General features: G+C 42.9%; 1 protein-coding gene across 8 annotated transcripts in view; it reads left to right on the forward strand.

Moving 5' to 3' along the window:
* Positions 1–24,951, forward strand: part of SPECC1 (sperm antigen with calponin homology and coiled-coil domains 1) — a 519,798-nt gene that overhangs the window by 294,551 nt on the left and 200,296 nt on the right. For all 8 annotated transcript variants that reach the window (XM_073667990.1, XM_073667989.1, XM_073667993.1 and 5 more), the window contains 2 exons: positions 1,107–2,662; positions 21,843–22,050. In XM_073667990.1, the coding sequence (XP_073524091.1) occupies positions 1,107–2,662; positions 21,843–22,050 (1,764 nt within the window). The remainder of the gene's footprint in view (positions 1–1,106; positions 2,663–21,842; positions 22,051–24,951) is intronic.

Consider the following 24,951-nt stretch of genomic DNA (forward strand, 5'->3'; position numbering starts at 1 on the left):
CTTTGACCTGAATGAGTGGGCTGCCGGCTCTGTAGTCAGAATGTCCTTTGCTATCTTCCCTTTCTTCTGAACACTACTTGCTTTGTTTCTTATTCTACCGGGTGCTTAACCCAAGACAGAGGCGTACTGTGACTATTTCTGATGCTGCTTTTTAATTCAAATTTTATTTTTTTTTATCATAAACAGTTAATTATGAGCAAGAGGGTTAAGGGTTTTGTAGTTTTACATTTTATGTTCTTCCTGTTCCTTAAACGACTTCTCCTAACCTTGAAAGTGTATAGGGGACAAATGCATGCATTTTAATGAGAAATAATGTCTTTACTAATCTACTCTCTATAAGGAGCAAACAAACCCAGCAAAGATTTGGGGTAAAGTGCTTTAGAAAGGTTATTACGCTACAGTGAGTTTGAGAAAAATAATAGATTGAGGGATAACCCCTTTCATTGGCCGTGGTTCCTTTATGTATTATATTAAGGAATGTAACAAAAAGACCTGGCAAATCTAGATATAAGGCAATAATAATTTTTAAAAAGTTGTGATTTGGTAAATAATGTAGAGGTACTTTTTATGTCATTGTATAGTAAATTAACATTTTGTTCAGTGCATAGGCAAAGTTGATTAATCAACCTTTATTGGTAAAAATTAAGCCGTGTTTACACCAGCCGACTAGCGGTGATAAACTCCCGCTGATCAGTTACTTGTTTGCTGACAGGCAGACTGCATTTAATATGCACACAGAATGATCAGTATTAGATCATAGTGTATGCATTGACTGCCATTGTACTCGGCAGCACAGGTCTTGTTCACACAGGATGATGTGCTGCCGAAAACGATGATCCAAAAGATCATTTCACCCAGCATTTCGCTCGGTTGATTAGCAACCTGTTTACACCGAACAATTGGAAACTCTTGTTCTCAGTAATCGTGCAGTGTAAATGCACTTTTACACATTCAGCTCCAAACACTTAACTTTTGTATGCATTGAAAAATAATTACATACATAATAAAAATCTAAGAAATTTCTAATATTTAATATGCTATTTGTATAATAAGGACCTTTACACAGAATAAATATTAACATTACATATATATATTTTTTTTATTAGGGCTGTCATCAACAAGAAGGACTGGTATACCGACTCCTCGAGAACTGTCAACCCAAATAACAAGAGACAGAACAAATTTGCGTGGCCAGGCCCCTACAACGAAAAAAACACTACCAAGTCCTACATCTCCCAGCAATCTTACACCTAAGACTGTCCGCGCAGCACCAAAAATTAAACCCGAAAATGAACCCAACAACAAATCTTTATTGGAACTGCAAGTTAAGGAGCTCTTGGCTGAAGCAAAAACAAAAGATTTTGAAATCAGCAAACTGCAAAGTGAGCTGCAGAAATGTAAAGTTAGAGAAAGTTCAGGTTCTGATATCCTGGACCCAGATGTGGAAAGGCATCTTATGCAGGATTGTGATCCTGAATTATTCATGAAAACGCTTCAAGACAAGACAATAGCTTTCCAACAGGAGCTCGGTATGCTTAAGAAAGAAAACCAACACCTAAAAGAGAAATTAAATTGTTTAGAGCAGTCACCTCTCTCTGACACTACAACCAGCAATGGCACAGATAGCAGCCTCGTATCTCCTTCTACACAAGGTGTTAGGAGTAAGGTGAAGAGTCCAGTGGTTGATAGACCTGAAAACTGTCACTTGCCTGCAGGAGAAGGTGGTTTACACATATCAGGTTCTTCAAGTAGCGATGTCACAAAAGCATCTTTATCTCCCGATTCAGATTTTGAGCATATTGCAGATGTCCCCTCTAGACCTGGTTCTTCAGGAAGCATTCCATGCCAAGGCTCTAAATGTTCAACCAGTGGTAGTTCTCCAAATAACATAAGTGACCTTTCTGTAGCCTCATTGACTGAAAGGATACATAAAATGGAAGAAAATCAGCATAGTACTGCAGAAGAACTTCAGGCTACACTACAAGAACTGTCTGATCAGAATCTCATGGTGCAAGAACTTACAATGGAAAGTGAGAAACTAGTGGAAGAGAAAGCTTTTCTGGAAAGTTCCCTACAGCAACAAAGACAGAAAGCAGAACAGCTCAGTCAGGAAAATGAAAAATTAATGGCCCTTTTACAAGAAAGGTCGAAGACCGAAGAGGCACATGTCCAGAGCAAGTTGTCAGAGATGGAGAAGAAGTATACAGAACTTGTTGAACAGTCTCAATTTGAAAGAGAAAAACTGCTCAACATTCAGCAGCAATTAACAAGTAGCCTGAGAAGTCTTGAGAAAGAGCACCAAGAGGCCCAAGTAATGATCAAAAGACTAAAAGAAGAAGTCGGTAAACTGCAAAATTTATTGGACAGTCAACGAAAAGAGCGAGGCAATTTGTCAAAAACTGTGGAAGACCAAAATATCATAATTGATGGTCTCAGAATGGAAAGTAACTGTTTAAAAGCTCAATTGGATGGAGAGAGGCAAAAAGTACCTGAAATCACAACAGTAACATCTAACAACAACCCAGAGATCTGGACATCTCAAGAGGTGCTGAAGTCTGTCCACATGGACAAGGAACATCTGGAGCTAACCTGCTCAGAACTTCGACAAGAACTCTTGAAGGCTAACAGTGAAGTAAAACAACTTCAGTGTCTTCTGGCTAAGGTTAGATGGTTTTATTGTATTTGTCAATTTTTTTATTGCATACCAATTCACCAAGGGATGCATTGTCGTAAGAAATCTTAGTTTAGTAAGAGGAGGTTCTCTGTGTTGTATAATCCCTACTTACTAGAAAAGTCCATTGAAAATAAGTGTTCAATTTCTTTTTAGCGCCACCACATGTGAAATTGAGCATTTGACTGTGCCCATTCCGCTCAGTGGGCTTTCTGTGTAATGCTGGAAAAGTCCACCTTAGCAAAAAATACATTTTATAACTGATCCCCACTCTGAGGGATGAGGATCCATTAATTTAGAGCTCTCTAATTCTCTATATAAAAATGTGTTTTCTATACTAGACAGTCCCTTTAAGCGGTAAGCCACATGAATAATCTTTTTATTTATATAGCGCCAACATATTCCGCAGCGCTTTACAATTCAGACAATTTACAACATTATTGGCACTGTCCCCATTGGGGCTCACAATCTGAATTCCCTATCAGTATGTCTTTGGAGTGTGGGAGGAAACCGGAGAACCCGGAGGAAACCCATACAAACTCCTTGCAGATGTTGTCCTTGGTGGGGTTTGAACCCAGGACCCCAGCACATTACATTATATTACTCATTTTGTCATTAGCCATTTAACAGGGTATGCTCCTCCCTGATTTGAACCAATCATGTTGAGCAGAAGTATATTACTTAAAAGGGAATCTGTCAGCTTTCCCAGGCCCCCTAAACGGCCATCATGTAGTTATTGCTACAGTTATACCCTTCCTAACAAGCCCATTTTATTGTCTTATTGATTTCTTCATATTATAAAAATAATTTTTAGAACTGTGGTGGCGATATGTTAATTAGTGGGTGACTAGTTATGGGGGAGTGGTTTTCTCCAGACTAATCATCCTACTAATCATGTTATCATGACCCTGTAGGTGTGAGTAACATGATTTGCAACAGTGGCTTCACCACTAATTTCTGCCTCACCTGACAATATGTGTATAAGTTGGGTGTATGCACCTGGGCTTCATCAGCGCACTATACATGCCCAGGGAACCAGCGGTGATTACCGCCGGCTCTGCAAGTCTTGCAGCTGGTTGTGTCCTATGGCACCGCTGTCTCCCTGCGCATGTGCAGTGCAGCGATGAAGCCGGGGTGCAAACACTTGGATTACTGAGGATTGTCAGGGAAGCAGAGATTTCTAAAGACTCTTCGCATTTCTTCCAGCTTCTTTACTGCTATATCTCAAGCTGAGCACCACTACACTGTGTTCCAAATTATTATGCAAATAATATTTTCTCAGATTTTCCCAAATTACCTATATGAATTGCAGTCATTGTAATTTTCCAGTCAAATAACTATTAGAGTACAATTGAAAGGTTTTTGTACAAACTGCCTATGATAACAGTATATTTTTTAAAAAATAAAAAACTCAAACTGCACTTAAAATGCATGTTCCAAATTATTATGCACAGCAGAGTTTTCAACCTTTTCAGTTTAATAAAGAACAAAAAAATGGTCATTTTTGAAATTATAAGCATTAGCAGGTTATTACAAACTGAAATCTAACCGTTTTCAACTCAAAACTTTATTCTAGCTGATGTTACATTTGCACATAGGACCGCTTGTTCGAAAGGAGCTTCTGAACTCTCTCGTCCATTGAATTTGTCAGATTTTGGATGGTTTCTGCTTTAATTGTTTTGCATGAGGACAGAATACCCTCCCAGAGCTGTTGCTTAGATGTGAACTGCTTCCCGCCATCATAGACACTCCTTTTGATGATGCTCCAGAGGTTCTCAATGGGGTTGAGGTCAGGGGAGCATGGGTGCCACACCATAAGTTTGTCCCCTTTTATGCCCATAGCAGCCAGAGATGCAGATGTGTTATGTGCAGCATGAGACGGGGCATTATCATGCATGAAATGATCTCGATGGTCCAGATGGATGGAGTGGAGGATGGCTGGTTGATGGACACCCCATGCAAACACGGCTACGGCGCTAACAAGGAGGAGGTGGAGTAATGTTTTGGGCTGGAATCATGGGGAGAAAGATTGTCGGCCCTTTTAGGATCCCTGAAGGGGTAAAGATGAACTCCATAATGTATGTTGAGTTTCTCAAACAGCACTTCCTTCCATGGTTCAAGAAGAAGAACCGTGCATTCCGCAGCAAGATCATTTTCATGCATGATAATGCCCCGTCTCATGCTGCGCATAACACATCTGCATCTCTGGCTGCTATGGGCATAAAAGGGGACAAACTTATGGTGTGGCACCCATGCTCCCCTGACCTCAACCCCATTGAGAACCCCTGGAGCATCATCAAAAGGAGTGTCTATGATGGCGGGAGGCAGTTCACATCTAAGCAACAGCTCTGGGAGGGTATTCTGTCCTCATGCAAAACAATTAAAGCAGAAACCATCCAAAATCTGACAAATTCAATGGACGAGAGAGTTCAGAAGCTCCTTTCGAACAAGGGGTCCTATGTGCAAATGTAACATCACCTAGAATAAAGTTTTGAGTTGAAAACTGTTTGATTTCAGTTTGTAATAACCTGCTAATGCTTAAAATTTCAAAAATGACCATTTTTTTGTTCTTTATTAAAATTAAAAGGTTGAAAACTCTGCTGTGCATAATAATTTGGAACATGCATTTTGAGTGCAGTTTGAGTTTTTTATTTTTTTAAAAATATACTGTTATCATAGGCAGTTTGTACAAAAACCTTTCAATTGTACTCTAATAGTTATTTGACTGGAAAATTACAATGACTGCAATTCATATAGGTAATTTGGGAAAATCTGAGAAAATATTATTTGCATAATAATTTGGAACACAGTGTATATCTGGTAATCCGCAATCAATGTTTCCTTTAACACATTCCTGGAGGGTGTGAGCAGTGCCAGCATTCTGACTTTTATCTTTTAATTTTCTACCTTCATATTAAAAAAAAAAGTTATTACACCGCAGAGTGAAGTATAGCAACGTTTCGGGCAGTGTCAGACTGAAGAACATTGGGCCCACCAGAGGATTTAATTCTGAGGGCCCACCTTTCTCCTCACTGTGGCTATGGACAGTGGTCATTCAAGAGCCCCCATAGCAGCTGCAAGGTTTTCACTATGAACTCTCCTGAAGGAGAAGCCAGGGCTCACTGTAGGATTCTCCCGTTCTCTGGTGGGCCAGTCCAACCCTGGTTTCTGGTAATGTACCCGTCATCAGGCAGTATATGAAAGGACGGAATCACTGGGCTGTCTAGGGATGCAGACGGAGTGTGGAAATTTCTATTGCCCATAGGAAAAGGAACCCAGTGGTACAACCAGCAGTGGCTGTAGAGGAATGTGATGTGATTCCATCCCTTCAAATACTGCCTGATGAAGGGTACATTACCCGAAACATTGGCACACTTCACTCTGCGCTGTAATAAATAAACAAATTTCATGCCTATTCTTGGTGTGCTACTCCTTTATACAATATTAATTTTCTAATGGGATAACCAGTCTGGGGAAAACTATGCTCCCATGACTAGTCCCATAACACTATATTATAATGCTAGCTATTGAGCCCGTTCTACGCCTCGGTGGCGAGCATTTTTATTGGTGTTGGTCTCCCATGCTGGTATGTGCTGCCCCCATCTTGGTATTTGTGCTACCCCCATCCTGGTATTTGTGCTCCCCAATCCTGTGCCTCATTCCTATCCTGGTATGCATGGAACGCCTCATCCCTATCCTGGTATGCATGGCACCCCTCACCCCCAATCCTGGTATGCATGGCACCCCTCACCCCCAATCCTGGTATGCATGGCACCCCTCACCCCCAATCCTGGTATGCATGGCACCCCTCACACCCAATCCTGGTGTGCATGGCACCGCTGATCCCCAATTCCAGTATGCATGGCATCCCTCACCCCCAATCCTGGTATGCATGGCATCCCTCACCCCCAATCCTGGTATGCATGGCACCCCTCACCCCCAATCCTGTATGAATGGCACCCCTCACCCCCAATCCTGGAATGCATGGCACCCCTCATCCCCAATCCTGGCATGCATAGCGCCCCTCATCCTTGTATGCATGGCTCCCTCATACCCAATCCTGGTATGCATGGTACCCCATCCCTCATCCCTATCCTGGTATGTATGGTACCCCTCATCCTAGTATGCATGGTACCCCTCATCCCTATCCTAGTATGCATGGCACCCCTCACCCCTCAATCCTGATATGTATGGTACCCCTAATCCCCCAATCCTGATATGTATGGCCCCCTCATCCCTAACCTGGTATGCATGGCACACCTAATCCCCCAATCCTGGTATGCATGGCACCACATATTCCTATTCTGGTATGCATGGTACCCCTCATCCTGGTATGCATTGCACCCTATCCATCATCCTGGTATGCATGGTACCCCGCATTCCTATCCTGGTATGCATGGTACTCCTCATCCCCAATGTTGATATGCATGGCACCCCTCACCCCCCAATCCTGGTATGCATGGCCCCCATCATCCCCAATCCTGGTATGCATGGCCCCCCTCACCTCCCAATCCTGGTATGCATGGTCCCCTCACCCCCCAATCTTGGTATGCATGGTCCCCTCATCCCCCAATCCTGGTATGCATGGTAGCTCTCATCCCCCAATCCTGGTATGCATGGTACCCCTCACCCCCCCAATCCTGGTATGCATGGTACCCTCACCCCCAATCCTGGTATGCATGGTCCCCTCACCCCTCAATCCTGGTATGTATGGTACCCCTAATCCCCCAATCCTGGTATGTATGGTACCCCTCATCCCCCAATCCTGGTATGTATGGTACCCCTCATCCCCCAATCCTGGTATGTGTGTGGCCCCCCTCATCCCCCAATCCTGGTATGTTTGGCCCCCCTCACCCCCCAATCCTGGTATGTGTGGCCCCCTCACCCCCCAATCCTGGTATGTGTCGCCCCCTCATCCCCCAATCCTGGTATGTGTGGCCTCCTCATCCCTTTCACGCTGCACACATACAAAAAAAAGACAAAAAAACACTTATACTCACCTTTCTTCCCTGTGCTCCAGCGCTGCGGTGTCCTGTTCCGCCGGAGGCCGGGGGGGGGGGGGGGGTAGTGTGTTGCCGGAGTATGCACGTGCCCATACCGCGCTGTCCAGTGCCATTTTGCTAAAGACACACTGAAAATGTGTCTTCAGAAAAATGGCGCCGGATAGCGCTGTGCGCATGCGCCGACTCCGACTCCTTCACTCCTGCCCCGGTCTCCGGCGAGAAGAGAGTCGCCGCAGCAACGCTCCTCCTGGTCAGATAAGTATGTAAGTATGGTGCTGGAGATCGCGGTATACTTTCAGGGTCAACGCATATAGTGATAACCGGCGCCATACACACTCCTCTTACCTGTAACGGCTCTATGCATTCTTCTGTCTGGAGCCAGACTGCACAGGCGTGTTGCGCTTGCACAGTCTATAGAGGCTTCGGACAGAGGGACGCTTGCAGCGTTATATTATAGATGTATCAATATACTATTTAAACAATTTTTGGCATATGCAGAAGACGATAAAATGGGCTTGTTGGGAAAGGTATAATGGTAGCAATAAATATATGGTGGAAGTTTGAGGGGGCCTCGAGAAGCTGATGGTTTCCCTTTAATATAGGCCTTCTAGTGACCACAGTATTTAGCATGCTGGTGTTCCACTTGTACAGTCTTTACATACGGCCGCTGCCCTAGCTGGTAACAGCTGATCCATGGGGGCGTCAGACCCCTCCTATTCTGATTTTGTTTATTTTTTTCCTAAGGAGAGTCATCAATATAATTGTTCTAGAAAACCTGTTTAGTAGTATTCTTTGCAGCATTTGGAGAGAGGGCAGATGCCACAGCTGGTTTAGTATTCTTCAAACAACATTTTAATGGGGTGTAAGTGTCTTCAATCATTTCTTCCTTATGTATTTTGATCACCAGCCAACCAGTCGTTTATAATTCCACAGCAGTCATCCTATGCATCAGTGTTTCTTTCTGGAGGACCAGATGAGTTTGCTTCCATGTGTTTTACATATGTGGTTATGTCTCTGTCACTTGGTTACATGGGTTGAAATAAGACAAATGTCTACGAAGTTCCTCTTCTTGAAGATTCAGTTATGTAGCCCAAAGGAGGGAAAACTAGAACCCTCGGAGATTTGTGGTTCCTCATGGGGGATACTTTTACTAAAGTAACTCCATTGGTCATAGGTTATAGTCCTTTAGTGCATTCGATCACTATCTGGCTGGGTAAACAAGTCCAGTTTTCACCATTTCACTGTGAGACCTGATTGTTTTGGTGTGCAGGATTAATACACATATTGTGGAAAAGGTTTACTTTTTTTTAAATTTGTATTTAGTTTTAAGCTTAAAGGGGTTGTCCGGTCCAAATCGATAAGTCTGCAGTCACTCTGTGTGACTGCAGACTTATGAATTCCCCCCCCCCTTCCCCAGAGCCCGCACTGTGCGCTGCGGGGATTCATCGGTTTCTGACCCGGGCCCGGAGGGTATGTATGCGTTATACATAATCCCGGCCAGAGCCTGTCCAGTGGGCGCGGCCTCAATCCATACACTTGTATTGAACAAGGCTACGCCCCGTCTAGTGACGTGGGCGGAAGTGTATGTAAACGAGGCCGCGTCTACTGGCCAGGAGTATGTACAACGCATACATACCCTCCGGTCCCGGGTCAGAAACCGGTGAATTCCCGCAGCGCACAGTGCGTGTGCTGGGGGGATTCATAAGTCTGCAGTCACACACTGCAGACTTATCGATTTGGACCGGATAACCCCTTGAATGCTTCTTTTACAGAAACTGCACTGTATACACTCAGGCCCTGTTCACACGTTCATGTTTCGCATACATGTTCTGTGTTTTTCACTGATAGAACATGTACCCATTACAGTCTATGGTGCTGTTCACATGTCCATTTTTTTTCCAGAATTGGTGTCTGCAAAAAAAGTATTTTTTTTTATCAGATTTGTGGATTAAACTCGTCCATTCCAGTCAATGAGTCTGTGAAAAAAAAGCGTCTTGCACTTGGATGCCATCCTTGGTTCATCCTGTTTGCTTTTATTGTTTAATGGGCAGTAAAAGCTTTTGCATTCAAGAAATGAGAACCATATTACTTGTAAAAATGGACACACTTACCAAAAATATATGAAAATTGGACTCCACAGGATGATGATTAATGTTTCATTTTTTTCATGAACAAAAAATCCCCCAAATGGCTGAATGAAACCTCCAACTGTCCACTAAACCAAACCAACATTGGTCTTACCAGCTAATAATCGTGATTTTCAGTTGCTTGTTAAAGGGAACCGGTCAGCTGATACATGTCGCCCAAACCACAGACAGTATATGTCACCACTCTGCTGTCAGATCTTCCAGGGCCAGGGGCTCCTTCCCTGTCCCTAACGCTAGGGGCACCCTAGCTATCCCTGCTCCCCGGATTACTTCTGATGGTGAAGATGCTGGGGCCACGTACCTTGCTGAATTCCTGAATCAGTCCTATATCTGTCCCAATCACCACCCAGGGAAGTGGGGAGTAATAGTGTATGAATATACACAAACTAGACTTACAAGGGAGGATGTACAGGGCTAACTAAAAATACAAATCATACAAATATCCAACAGAGAGGAACACCGGAAGTAAAGAAGGAAAATCAAATTAAAGTGGATAAGGATAAGCATACAGTCGAAACACCAAGCAACAGTCACAGATTGTGAAGACACAGGGTCTCCCGTGGGCATAATACTACTTAGACAACACATGGTGAGGGTAAAACACTGTGGCAATACATTATTGAACCACCAAACAGAAAATAACATATAGAACAGTCTGAACAAAATACCTAAGATGGTGAAAAATTAGAGTCTTACCCTTCCGCTAGCTCTCCGGGATTAGAGCAGCTGCAGAACAGCTGCGACTTAGAGACTTCCAGGGCCAACTAACCCAACCAGTGGCACCCTGCTTTGGGCGGGCACCCACAGAGAGGAGGTAGTGACAAGCTTAGTAAGCTAGCAGTCCATGGAGGTACGTGGCCAGGTGACCTCATTGTCCCAACCTGGATTCTTCAAATGTCTCTGAGGGTTCAGCGATGGTCAATGGAGTAGATCTGTGTTCTTTCAGCTGGGGCCATGGTACCCTAAGCTGCCATCCTGTAAAGTCACACAAAATAGAGGCAGATCCCCGTTTATATAGTTCTCAACTGTCCTTTCAAGCCATCATCCACAGATCAAGGGTCAGGGTTGATGATATTAACTCACATGGCCCGAGTATCCACCGCTCATGTCTTTTTAAATATAAGATAATTTATTTGTAATATTTTCAATAAAGATTATTTTTTTTATTAGAAAAAAACACAATACATGCCTCACCATGCATTTAATCCATCCTGCTGCTCATATCTTCTGGGCTCAGACCGACAATGCCGTGACTCTCGGCCAGTATACATAAAGAAAAAGTGGGAAAAGTCTCCAATAAAAATTAATTCTCACTTTATCTGTGCAAAATATTAAAACATATAAAGGTCCAAGAACGCGTTTCTGGCTTACGCCCTTAGTCAGTCAAGCCAGAAATGGGTCGAGATTGCATTGCTATCTTGGACCTTTTATATATTTTTATATTTTGTACAAATAAAGTGAGAATTAAATTTTATTGGAGACTTTTCCTACTTTATGCAATTTGTTTATTAATAAACCGTAGAAGTTGATATAAGAGGTAAAAAACAGACATTCATCAATTAACAAATATCAACTCAACCTACAAGAAGAGTCAACATTCGGACTCCTGATAAAACTCCATGTGTCTTGATCAACTGAAGACAGAAACACATAAATTCAATAGTCAATAATTCAGGCAATAGTCTATCATTCTGGGCCTACTGGATTTACGTCTGGCATAATTAAGAAGAAATGCTGAGTCGTCACACAGATCAAAACTCCAAACGCCTCTACCAACAACCGACACCTCCACTCCACTCCAGGCAGTATAAAAAACTAACACTGGCAATCCAGATTGCCAGATGCGAGTATATACAGGAAAGGGGAATGACCAACGCTGAACAGCTGAGATCATCCAAGCAGGGGCTTCAGAGACTCTAAGCTGAACAGTTTAACTCCTGCACTGCCAACAGAAACCTGAACCGCTTAATATGAAGAAGTGCTTCTGGCCAGTGCAGGAGTACGTGAAATCAGACGCTGCGGTCTTCTGGCCTCTCTCTGTCCTGGTAAACCCGTGACAGTATGTATCTGGCACAGGCTGTATGATCTTAGCCAAGGATGTTTGACTCTGAAACGCTGCAGCATTTCAGAGAAAAACATACCTTGTAATCTGCTGGTGACCGAGCAATGCTGTAAACCAGTCAGACAGGCAGGTCCCCGGAGACTTCTCACTGCCCGGTGCCAGTGACTCACAGGGATCGAGCCCCATGGGAGACTAATCAGACAGGCGGGTCCCCGGTGACTTCTCCCCACCCTCTGCTCTGGAGTGGCAGGTCTCTGCCTACATGCACATATAGTAAAAGACCTGTGAGTCACTGGCAACGGGCAGTGAGAAGCCTCCGGGGACCTGCTTGTCTGACTGGTTTCCAGCATTGCTTGGTCACCAGCAGCTTACAAGGTATGTGTTTTTCTGAAATGCCGCAGTGTTTCAAAGTCAAACATACCTGGCTGAGCTCATACTGCCAGTGGCTAATGCATGCTGCCCGTCAATCGTGCACCATTCATCATCTGTCAGGTTCACGTCCAAAAACAAAAATCACTCTAATGAATTAGTTCCAGTTTTATGACACTGGAATGTTCCTTAAAAATTATGCATGGCCGCTATGAGGAACTTGGATTTTGTGCAGCCACCCTGAAGCCTGTCAGCAGACACAGACTGTTCCCTGCTGGCTTGTATCCTTTGCATACTGATTGGCAGTGAACCTCATGTACATGTAAGGCTGTACTCTATGGTACGTGCAAATGACTCTCATTCCATATGGAGGCATCAATAGTTTTTTCTCTTTCTGGACTCCATGCAAACTGTATCACTTCTAGATGAGAATAGCTGCGCACATAGGCACTCAATGGGACATTTCGATTTTTCAACCGTTGCCCTATTCTATAAAGTCACATCTGATGCTTTTCAATGGAGATATTCTGATAATAGATTTGGATTAGTTTTAAGAACTTTTTGTTACAGTTAGGTCCATATATATTTGGACAGAGACAACATTTTTCTAATTTTGGTTCTAGACATTACCACAATGAATTTTAAACGAAACAATTCAGATGCAGTTGAAGTTCAGACTTTCAGCTTTCATTTGAGGGTATCCACATTAAAATTGGATGAAGGGTTTAGGAGTTTCAGTTCCTTAACATGTGCCACCCTGTTTTTAAAGGGACCAAAAGTAATTGGACAGATTAAATAATTGTAAATAAAATGTTCATTTCTAGTACTTGGTTGAAAACCCTTTGTTGGCAATGACTGCCTGAAGTCTTGAACTCATGGACATCACCAGACGCTGTGTTTCCTCCTTTTTGATGCTCTGCCAGGCCTTCACTGCGGTGGTTTTCAGTTACTGTTTGTTTGTGGGCCTTTCTGTCTGAAGTTTAGTCTTTAACAAGTGAAATGCATGCTCAATTGGGTTGAGATCAGGTGACTGACTTGGCCATTTAAGAATATTCCACTTCTTTGCTTTAATAAAGTCCTGGGTTGCTTTGGCTTTATGTTTTGGGTCATTGTCCATCTGTAGTATGAAACGACGACCAATCAGTTTGGCTGCATTTGGCTGGATCTGAGCACACAGTATGGCTCTGAATACATCAGAATTCATTCGGCTGCTTCTGTCCTGTGTCACATCATCGATAAACACTAGTGAGCCAGTGCCACTGGCAGCCATGCATGCCCAAGCCATCACACTGCCTCCGCCGTGTTTTATAGATGATGTGGTATGCTTTGGATCATGAGCTGTACCACGCCTTCGCCATACTTTTCTCTTTCCATCATTCTGGTAGAGGTTGATCTTTGTTTCATCTGTCCAAAGAATGTTCTTCCAGAACTGTGCTGGTTTTTTTAGATGTTTTTTAGCAAAGTCCAGTCTAGCCTTTTTATTCTTGACGCTTATGAGTGGCTTGCACCGTGCAGTGAACCCTCTGTATTTACTTTCATGCAGTCTTCTCTTTATGGTAGATTTGGATATTGATACGCCTACCTCCTGGAGAGTGTTGTTCACTTGGTTGGCTGTTGTGAAGGGGTTTCTCTTCACCATGGAGATTATTCTGCGATCATCCACCACTGTTGTCTTCTGTGGGCGCCCAGGTCTTTTTGCATTGATGAGTTCACCAGTGCTTTCTTTCTTTCTCAGGATGTACCAAACTGTAGATTTTGCCACTCCTAATATTGTAGCAATTTCTCGGATGGGTTTTTTCTGTTTTTGCAGCTTAAGGATGGCTTGTTTCACCTGCACGGAGAGCTCCTTTGACCGCATGTTTACTTCACAGCAAAACCTTCCAAATGCAAGCACCACACCTCAAATCAACGCCAGGCCTTTTATCTGCTTAATTGAGAATGACATAACGAAGGGATTGCCCACACCTGTCCATGAAATAGCCTTGGAGTTAATTGTCCAATTACTTTTGGTCCTTTTAAAAACAGGGTGGCACATGTTAAGGAGCTGAAACTCCTAAACCCTTCATCCAATTTTAATGTGGATACCCTCAAATGAAAGCTGAAAGTCTGAACTTCAACTGCATCTGAATTGTTTCGTTTACAATTCATTGTGGTAATGTCTAGAACCAAAATTAGAAAAATGTTGTCTCTGTCCAAATATATATGGACCTAACTGTATGTAATTTCACAAATAGCAGACGTTTTCAGCATGCCGTAGATTTGAAAAATCGGCAACTTGTCATATTTCTTATGGTTACGATAAATAAATGGAAACTCTGACACCAGTGTGACCAATGCCTTACTTGTACAGCTCTTAGACCACGCCCAGCATTTGGTCAGTATTTTACATCAGTACTTGTAAGCCTAAACCAGGAGTGGGTGATAAATATAGAAGTGGTGCCTTAATTATCTCTGGCAAATATTGAAAAATATTTAGATTTGAGAGTCCTCAGTGGTTGATACCTTTTAATGGCTAGCTCAAAAGATGGTAACAAGTTGAAAGCTTTCGAGACTACGCAGGCCTCTCCATCAGGCATAGTATAACACAAAATCTGAAGAATCATATGTTTATACACAACAGGGCACAAGAATAATGCAATAGATGAGACAGGTGACGGAAAGCAGAGCTATTACTATGAGAGAGACAAACCGTTCTGGCTATAAATACTTTAGCAGTTCATAGATAAGGACTGTGAAAGTTTTATTGTCCTGTGATAAATATGGGACTCTTCAGATTTTGTGTTATTCTATGCCCGATGAAGAGACCTGAGTAGTCTGGAAAGCTTGCAACTTGTTACCATCTTTTCAGTTAGCCGTTAAAAGGTATCAACCACTGAGGACTCTCAAATCTAAATATTTTTCTATCTACTGGCTAACACGGTACAAAAATATATATATTTTTCCTGGCAAATATTGGATATTCATGCTATAAGCCCAGTCCTTTACAATGGTTAATCAAGTTACCTAATTATAGGAGGTGCTGATGTAAAATAAAATGCACCAGTGCCTTGTGGCCCACCTTGGAGGTGGGAATCTTTATAGATTATAGATTTTTATTTTATTGCATTGATGCCGAGGACCTAAATGTGGTACTGGGTTTATGTACTGTTACTTTTAAATTCAGGAGTGTACAGTTTTATGTACAGCTGTTTCATCAGTGATCGTGTTCTCTGTGCACATAACAGAAAAAAAACACAATATTGCTAAATGTTCAGTTCGTTTTGGGGTTATTTCTTTTATTGGTCCAGGTGTTTAAAATAAGGTTTTGTTGGTTCCAAAGAGAAATCTGTGTGTGAGGCATTGGGGTGACTTGTGTTTTATTCTGTGTCCTGGAGGATGGGGTCACTGTATGCTGCGAACGGGAATGGGAAAGAGGAGAAGGAAGTGGTGGGCAGCTGGATTTAGTAGACTTGAATATCCGGGCCAAACGGCACCCCCTGATGTGAAAAGGTCAGGGAATTCCAGATGTGCCTGGAAGTTTGAGGTGAGGGGAATACGGTAGAATCTGCCTGATGTTGCAAAAAGTCTTGAGGGAAATGGCAGAATTATTGAATATTGTGATTTAATAGAATCCGGCTGTAGGTTTGTGTTTTTTTCTTCTTTTTTTTTCTTATTATTCTTTTACTTCCTTTCCTTATTACATTTTTATATTAGATGTTGAATTAGATTTTTATGCTTAAACAACAATTACACTGTTTGTTTTCTTTGTATTTCTTATTTAGTTATTTTATACATATTGATTTTATTAGATGATTATATTAAAACATTGTGCACATGAAAGAAAGATTTCTAGGGGAAAACAAGCAATGCATAACCACATTAATTAGGAATGGGCAGCGGTGTGATCTGGAATCTATCGTATGTTCATGTTTATAGAAAGTTTATTTTATTAGAAGAAAATGGTGAATGTGGTTGTTTAATGTGGCGCGTATGCAGATGGTTTAATGATCCTTTGCATGTTTGTTTATCTTGAGTTGTGTATGTGTGTAAGCTGGTTGTGCTTCTTAAAGAGAATCAGTTACCAGGTTTTTGCCACCTAATCTGAGAGCAATGTAATGTAGAGACGGAGACCCTGATTTCAGTCATGTGTGACTTTCTGGGCTGTTTGCTGTAGTTTTTATCAAATCAGTGTTTTATCAGCAGGAGATGATCACTAGAGGACTAGTAATCCTGCTGCCAGGTAGTCCAACCCCGCCCACACCACTGATTGGCTGCTTTCTTTGTATAGGCAATCAGTGGTGTGGGCGGGGTTATACAGAACTCCGCATTCAGAGAACTGCTAGATCTGCAGGAGAAAAAAACAATGTTTAATCAAAACCTCAGTACTCTCTGTAAAGTATCACTTTCTCTACTCTTATATCACGCAGCTCTCTGATGGGGTATCAAATTTCCTTTACAGATTATAGAATCAAATGTCTGCAAAGTTAGACTATATTCAGGTTTGTTTATAGTCTGCAACCATGGAGACAGGTGGGTCTGCCTAGAAAAAAAAGTGTTTTGATATGTTTTTAATGAAGATCTAAAGTATAGTAAATACAGTAAAGGTACACATAGCCTTTAAAGGGAATGTCATCCCATTTTTTTTTCAACAATAGAATAAATGTAAAGTATTTTCATTTTTTTTGTGTGTATTTACATTTTTTAATGGTATAAAATATGAAAAATGATTAAAAAAAAAAATCTTTGATATTTTCAACTTTTAAACTGTAGGGGGAGCAGCTGCTGACATTTGCCATGAAAATGTAATGTACTACTAGTTTGCATTACGACTGCAGTGAATGTGGACTGGGTCTGCTCACAGGTATCTGATGTCACCCCTCTCCTTCTGGGTGATGGCAAAAGGTTAGGCGAAGATGAAGTTTAGGATCCCAGTGAGGAGCAATTTTGTTTGTGATGACCATGTTCAATAGATTTAGGTACGTGGACTATATCGCACATGATAGGATGTGGATTGTTACAGGATCAGATACACAAATCAGCGGACTGCACCACACATAATTGGATTAGATGCACAGCTAGGCAGACAGTATGTCACATGATTGATGGGATTAGATAAACAGCTCAATGGACGGTATCACACATGAAAAGATGTGATACACGACTCAGCGGACTGTATCTCACATAATAGGAATAGATACTCAGATCAGCAGACAATTACTGTGATCTGAGTGGAGCTGTCATGTCATTGCGGCTGCTGTGCTCAGATCACAGTAATTACTGGCAATTGGTGAGCACATATCTGGGCACCAGCACTGCGGCAGTGATTTTCGTCCAGTGACATGTATTCGCTGCTGAGTGAAGCCACCCTCACAGGGCAGGAGCCCAGACCTGGTGCCGCTTTGAAGACTCCACAGTACAGCCTCATTCAGACATCCCTGAATCACAGACTCCTGAATGAGCCTTTACACCGACTAAACATAGCTGAGTCAGTGTTCAGAGCGCCGCAGCGTGATGATTTGACTACTGCACTCTGAACACTAACTCTGACAAAAAGTCTGAGCATTGCTGGTGAGTATAGGTTGGGCATCCTGACATTGTATTACTAATATCTGGGCTACCAAGCTGTTCTTACCTCTGGAAGAAGTTACCGCCGCAGTCCTGCAAGACTGTAGAGGTAGCTGCTTCCAGCTGATAGAACAGGTTCGTAGCTTGGTATTAGTAGTACAATGTAAGACTGCTTGACATGTGCTCACCGCCGCTGCCCTGGACCCACTGTCACCGCCGCTGCCGTGGACCCACTGTCACCACCGCTGCCGTGGACCCACTGTCACCGCCGCTGCCGTGGACCCACTGTCACCGCCGCTGCCGTGGACCCACGGTCACGGCCGCTGTCACGGCCCCTGCCCCCGGACCCACTGTCACGGCCCCTGCCCCCGGACCCACTGTCACGGCCCCTGCCCCCGGACCCACTGTCACGGCCCCTGCCCCCGGACCCACTGTCACGGCCCCTGCCCCCGGACCCACTGTCACGGCCCCTGCCCCTGGACCCACTGTCACGGCCCCTGCCCCCGGACCCACTGTCACGGCCCCTGCCCCCGGACCCACTGTCACGGCCCCTGCCCCCGGACCCACTGTCACGGCCCCTGCCCCCGGACCCACTGTCACGGCCCCTGCCCCCTGCCCCCGGACCCACTGTCACCGCCGCTGAATACTGTGAGCAGTGACAGGGAAAAATTGTACCTCAAAGCACAGCTCTGAGCTACAATAATCTGAGGCCTGGTTTCACCCACATTTATGAGCTGGACAGCCCAGGGTGCGTGCCCATTTCACAGCTGAAGCAGCCACAATATAAGAAATGCAGTTGGACACAGACTGCAGTCTCATATGGCCTGCTGCTGCCATATTTGCGGTGTGTAAGTGTCGTGCTTTGACACTTACTCACCTTCAAATAAAAATGTCAGCCCACAGTGGCTGCAGAAAAAAAAGTAAATGTTGACAGTCCTTTTTTTTTCGCTTTTAAAAAACAAATGATTATATAATCAATAATTATTTATACAAATTCGTATACTCCTCGATCGCCATTTTCCCCAGTTTCCATGGCTGCTCCGGGCCACCTCTGGATTACATGACTTCTGTTCTGACTCGTTGGATCACACTGGGTGCTGTTTGTGAGCCGGTAGTCACTTTTAGGCCACGGCCCCACTATCGGTATTTGGTCAGTATTTTTTCTCAGGAGTGGGAGACAAAACCAGGTGAGGAACAATCAGAGAAAAGGTATAATAGAAACAAGTCACCAATTCTACATTTATCACCCACTCCTGAGAAAAAATACTGACCGAATACTGATAGTGGGGCCGTGAACGCACAATTTAAATCTATGGAGCGTCACAGCAAGACCCCATAGACATACATTGTTAAAGCGACTTCCAGCTCACACATATAGGGCTGTGTAATTCTGACAAGTCGGAATAGGAGTCACGTGATTAAGAGGAGGACCAGAGCATTGATGGAAACCTAGGAAGATGGCGATCGGTGAGTATCTTACCGCACTTGGACTACATATATAATTAGACAGGTTTAGGCAATAAAATGTTTAGAGCTTATTTACTAAATGCTCGCGAAGGTGTCCACATCCATTAAGTTTGGTACAATAAAACAGCAGGCAATCCTAGTGTTGTCTATAAAACTGTATTTACACATCAATATTATATGGTTTGTGCTTGGACCACAATTCCTACGACGACCATAGATCTTCTGATACAAACTAATAGCCTCATATATGGCATTGAGGCTCTTAGTTCAGCTCAGGAGACCCGTCCACGGGCCAGGTATTGTGGTCCAAACTTGGTCCGTATAATACAGATATGTGATTGCACGCTTATGGACATGATGCACCCTAATACTGAGGCTGAGAGGCTAAAAATAATATGGCTGTGAGAAATCACCCTAGACTAGTGAAATTATAGATTAAGAAGTTTTAATACTATTCTGAGTTGATAATACATATAAAATCAGAGCTGCCAGTGATGAGGACGAGTTAATGATGAGACGGACGTTTGCATGCTTATCTGAAGTATTAAGCGTTTCCTTTGGGATGATGTATCCAGTCTGGCACTTGTTGTTTCCTGGTGATCGTGGCGTGATGAATATATCATGGTAAATGATGTAATAGACGAACCCCAGGGCTCTGAATATTTGGGTCCGTTCCATATGTGCTAATGGACACGCCTTTGTTGATGCGGTAAATGTCTGCACCCTGCGGTATTGTTAATCTTCACACACAGTCAGCGTTCATCCTGTTCAACCTTAGTGACTTATGAAATTAGGAATGATTCCATGATCAGCCGAGCCCTGACTGCATTTGTTTTCCATAATCGGAGCAGATGAACACAACAAGCTATGGAGCAGCAGTCCCAGACAAGCGCTGTAGGCCAAGGCTGGTAATCACTACTGATGAAGGGTGCAGTTACATGCCCAAGGGACACATCATAGATCTGCAATACTTAAAGGGCATGTCCATATTTGGACAACATTTTACAGATTACATATAGAAAAAGTGAATCTTAAATAGTTGAGCAATTTTATCAATACATTATACAACATATTTTGCACAGTTGCCGAGTTACAAACCTTATTATTATCCAGAGCTTCAAGGTCATCAGTTTGCAAACTTGATTTTAAACGTTTTAGTCTAATCCTAAATTTGTGTCTTTTTAGTTTCAATTTTTTTGTACAAATCCCCCCCCCCCCGCTATCACTCAGGTGCAGTTTAAAAACAATGTGCAATATTTTAAAAAGATTGTGCAACTTTTAACTTTAGAGCTAAGGTCCTACAATGAGTATTTGATGCATTTTTGACTCTGTATCTTCATTGCACAAAAAAATGCGGCATCTTAAAGTTTCAACAAAGCGTAGGGTAGTTATACAAATGTCTTGCACATTGTGCTTTTTTTTTCACGCAGCGTAAGGCTATGTTCACACATTGCGTTTTTTCTGTGTTTTTTTTTAAAATGCTTTTTTATGCAAATTTATAGCTGTGTTTTGCAGTATTAGCAAAGTCTGAGTTTCCAGAAATCTCATGCAGACACCTTGGATTTTGTTTGATCAGTATTTTATGCTTTGCATGTTTTTTTGCAGAATAGAGCATGTCACTTCTTTCAGCGTTTTTTCATCCATTGAAAGTAATGGGTGGTGAAAAAAACGCTGAAAAAACGCACCAAAAACGCAGGTGTCGATTTTTCAATGCTTTTTCATCCATTGAAAGTAATGGGTGATGAAAAAAATGCTGAAAAAATGCACCAAAAACGCAGGTGTCGATTTTTCAGCGTTTTTTGTGACAAAATCAGAATGAGATTTTTTTTTCCACTGAACTTTATGTACATGCATAAAGAGACAAAAGGATGGTCAAAAAAATGCAGCAAAAAACAAGCAAAAAAACCAAGAAAAATCCTGATCAAACCTCCTGGCAAGAGATCAGGTTTTGTTGCAGCAAAAAAAAAAAACGCAATGTGTGAACATAGCCTAAAGGTGCCCCCTTAGTGCGTTTTTTAAATCTGCACTGTGTCAATTTTTCTTTCAGTAAATGTTTTAGTTGCTGATTTTCCCCATAGACTTGAATGAGATGAGGGAAATCCACAGTGAAAAAACTCGTCTGCGTTTTTAGTGCATTTCCACAGCGGTAACGCATTAAAAATATGTAATCCGCACACGACTTTTTCAGTAAAGTTTTATTAAAGCCAAATACCAGGAAGTATTCAAAATATCAGTTTTATTTAAAACCTTACTAAAAGGAGAAAAAACTGCAGCAAAAAAAGGGATAGAACGCATGAAAAAAAAACGCAATAAAAAAACTTAAGTCACCTAATTTTGTTAATTAGAAAATCTGCAACATCAAAAACGCACCAAATACTCATCATAAGAATTAAGCCTAAAAGGTGCGAAAGGTAAAGAAAAAGGATCTTTGAATTATCGTAAAGTCGTCAAACATTGTGCACTTGTTTTCGTGCAAAATCTGCCAGTGCAAAACGAAAGACAAGGCAAAAAATGTACTTGCATAACCCGTAATGATGAATTGTGGCCTAAATATTTTTCTCCTGTCTAATCTGCCACAGGTAGAAACGGAGTGCCATGACCTAAAGGAGCTGGGTGACCAGAGGGAAGAGCAGCTGAAATCTGCAAACAAGAAGCTGCAGGAGAAGAGCAGCGAGAGAGAGTCCGAGATAAAAGACATGAAGGACACCATTTTTGAACTGGAAGACCAAGTGGAACAACATCGTGCTGTGAAACTACATAACAACCAACTCCTCAGTGATCTGGAAAGTAAGTATAGAAAAGTAATCCTGCAAAATGTGAATATTGAGGTAGGTCATGGGCTGTGATGTAGATTTAGCTGGCTTTATTTTTAACCTTATTCAGGCTATGCTTGGCTTATAAATTCAGTGTTTGCCAAGGCTACACTCCATGATGGCAAGGTCTAATGGAACGTAACCCGGACCAGCCATAAGTGTGCCGGGTGATTGCGGTCACAAACGGCATATCAGCGACCCCTGGTGTCCAACCTGGCTTTCCTTACTTGTGACCACCACAATATTAAGACTTACAGTAAAGCTGTATTTCGTTTGGATTAACATAAAACATTAGCACTTTATGTATGAACTCGCCCTATGTCCTAGATCAAATTATTTTGTGTTGATATTTATTTTATTACTTGCTTATATAATTGCACAACGCTTTACAGATATTGTCATTGCTGTCCCCATTGGTGCTCACAATCTACATTCCCTATCAGTATGTCTTTGGAGTGTGGGAGGAAACCGGAGAACCTGCAGGAAACCCACGCAAACACGGGGAGAACATACAAACTCCTTGCAGATGTTGTCTTCCTTGGTGAGATTTGAATCCAGGACCCCAGCGACGCAAAGCCACATATCCATGGACTTCACTCTTTGCATTGCATAGCAATGAATGCATGCACAGCAAGTTGTTTTCACATTCCTGTGCAAACGTTCATTCTTTTTGGAGTTTTTTAGTGCTTTTTAGGCAGGTTCAGGTACATACCGAAAAAGGGATTTCTCGGTTTCAGAATACCCCTTTTCCCTGGTTGCAGTTTTAAAAGAACAAATAGTACCTTTCTCACCTTCACCGGGTCCAGTGTTGAGCCTCTACTGCTGCTTCTGGTATCTGTTATCTGCCGTGTTGAGGTAGTACTTCAGCCAATAACTGAGCTCAGTAGCTCTATGCAGCTCGCATTCTTAACTTGGGAAGAGCTGCTGAACTCAGTGATTGGCTGCAGTGCTGTCAATGTGACGTCAGCTCTACAAACAATAATAAACAGCAGTGGACACTGAACGCTGGACCTGGGTAGTGTGACTAAAGCACAGTTTGTTGTTTTAAAGGCCGTCACTGACTAAGTTCACAATCTGTCTAGGCAAAATTCAGTTATGTCCCAAGGGGCCCATAGCAAAGGTCAAAATTGGGGCCCCTGATGAGATCCCTAAGGCACTGACACAGGAATCCCCTGTCTAACCATTTAGTTGCCATGCTTGCTGGTCACTATGACATCTAATGGTTTACACTGCTGCAATCTGAGCTCGCTCCTATCGCAGCAGTTAGTTTAGAGCATGAGCACTCCATACAGATACTCCCTACTTCGGCCTTAGATATACGGCGGATGTTGGAACGGTAAATGGGGGGCCATTCAGCAGCAGGCCCACCCAGCTCACAGGCCCGATAGCAGCCGCGTGACCTGCCGCCATTGGCAGTACTACACTGCATGCACTCTGCACTTTGCCAAAATGTTGCCTCCAAAGCATTAGAGTCTATTGCCTGAGACCGTTATAAAGTCAATCTCTCTTTCCATCTCCAATTTCACTTTTTTTCCTCTGCCAGCAAAATGGCAGGAAGCACCCTCAGCAAAATCATGTGGTAAAGTATTGTCACGGGTGTGTCAGGTGTAATACAGTCGCTCTCGATCTAGCTGTAGAAGGTCACTGCGCTTGGCATTGCAGACACTTTCTTAATCCTTCTTCCTTTAAGACCCAGCGGAGACCTCCCTCTTCTGTTAATTGACACACCCTTTCATGTGAGTTAAAAACCCTCAGTTTGCTCCAGGCAATCACCGGTGATACTTCTATGTACCTTTGTGCATGCTTCGAGCCCTAGCTGTTGGCTGGCTTCTTCTCTGGTGCCCTTGGAGGACAGTTGCCATTACTCCTCTGGTGTCTGCTCAAGCTAAGTTAATCCCTTTTGTCTATCTTGTTGTCTTTAGTTTGTAGTGGGGCCTGACCAGTGCTCACCCCTCCCTATCTAGGGCCAAGGTCCAGGGACATACAGGGTTTAGGGTCCTGCTCGTCGATAGGTGTGGAACCTATATAGGGACGGTAGGGTAGGCCTAGGAGTCTTCACTCCCCCTTTCCCTAGTGTTTGGGCTTCCTCCCCCTTGTGTTGCACTTAAGTCTTTCCCACACCTTGCGTGACAAGTATAATCATAAAGAAAGGCGGCATCCATGAGATCTTTTATTAAATGGAGATGGTATACTCCATGTTTTTGGTAGCAAAGTTCAGGCCTAATGGGGTAGACACTGTCACTTGATTCATGCTGCCCAAATTACAGGCAGCAGGTACCGGATCCTGGCACGATTGCAGCCAGGTACACTTTACTGTATAATGCTTCACTGTTTCAGAGAAAACATAGTTTACAGATCAGGCCGGGGACCATAGGTGGAGGCAGTACTAGTCCGGTGCTACCTTCAGCCAGTTTTTCCCTGTGCTGCTAGAGATGGTTGACAGGTCTCTTGCTACATACACACATGGGAGAGACCTATCAATCATCTAGGGATGTACAGGGGGAATGTGGGGTCGGCACCAAACTAGTGTCATTCCTGCCTAGATTCCACTGCCGGATCTTTAAACTATGGCCCCGATTCATCAAAGCGATTATGCCAGAATTCTGTCGAAAATCACTTTGAAAAGTCACAAATTTTTTGCGCACTGTGGAGTTATACAAAAATTTTGCAAATTTTTGCGTTCTCATGGCAGTTTCTCATAGCTCTGACAAAATGGGTGAAGCTGGGGCGGAATAGGGGCACAACATGGGCGTGACGTCACAGCTTGTCTTATTCATGACAAGCTGTGGCATTCTGTATGCCTGAAATCTTCATTAGATTTGTGGCAACGGCGCCCAGAGGCACTCAGCAAACGCTTCTGTTTCATTAAGAGGCA

The sequence above is a fragment of the Phyllobates terribilis genome, unplaced genomic scaffold, assembly GCF_046119375.1.
Source record: "Phyllobates terribilis strain yellow unplaced genomic scaffold, ASM4611937v1 Scaffold_2__4_contigs__length_985480577, whole genome shotgun sequence".
Lineage (NCBI taxonomy): Eukaryota > Metazoa > Chordata > Amphibia > Anura > Dendrobatidae > Phyllobates > Phyllobates terribilis.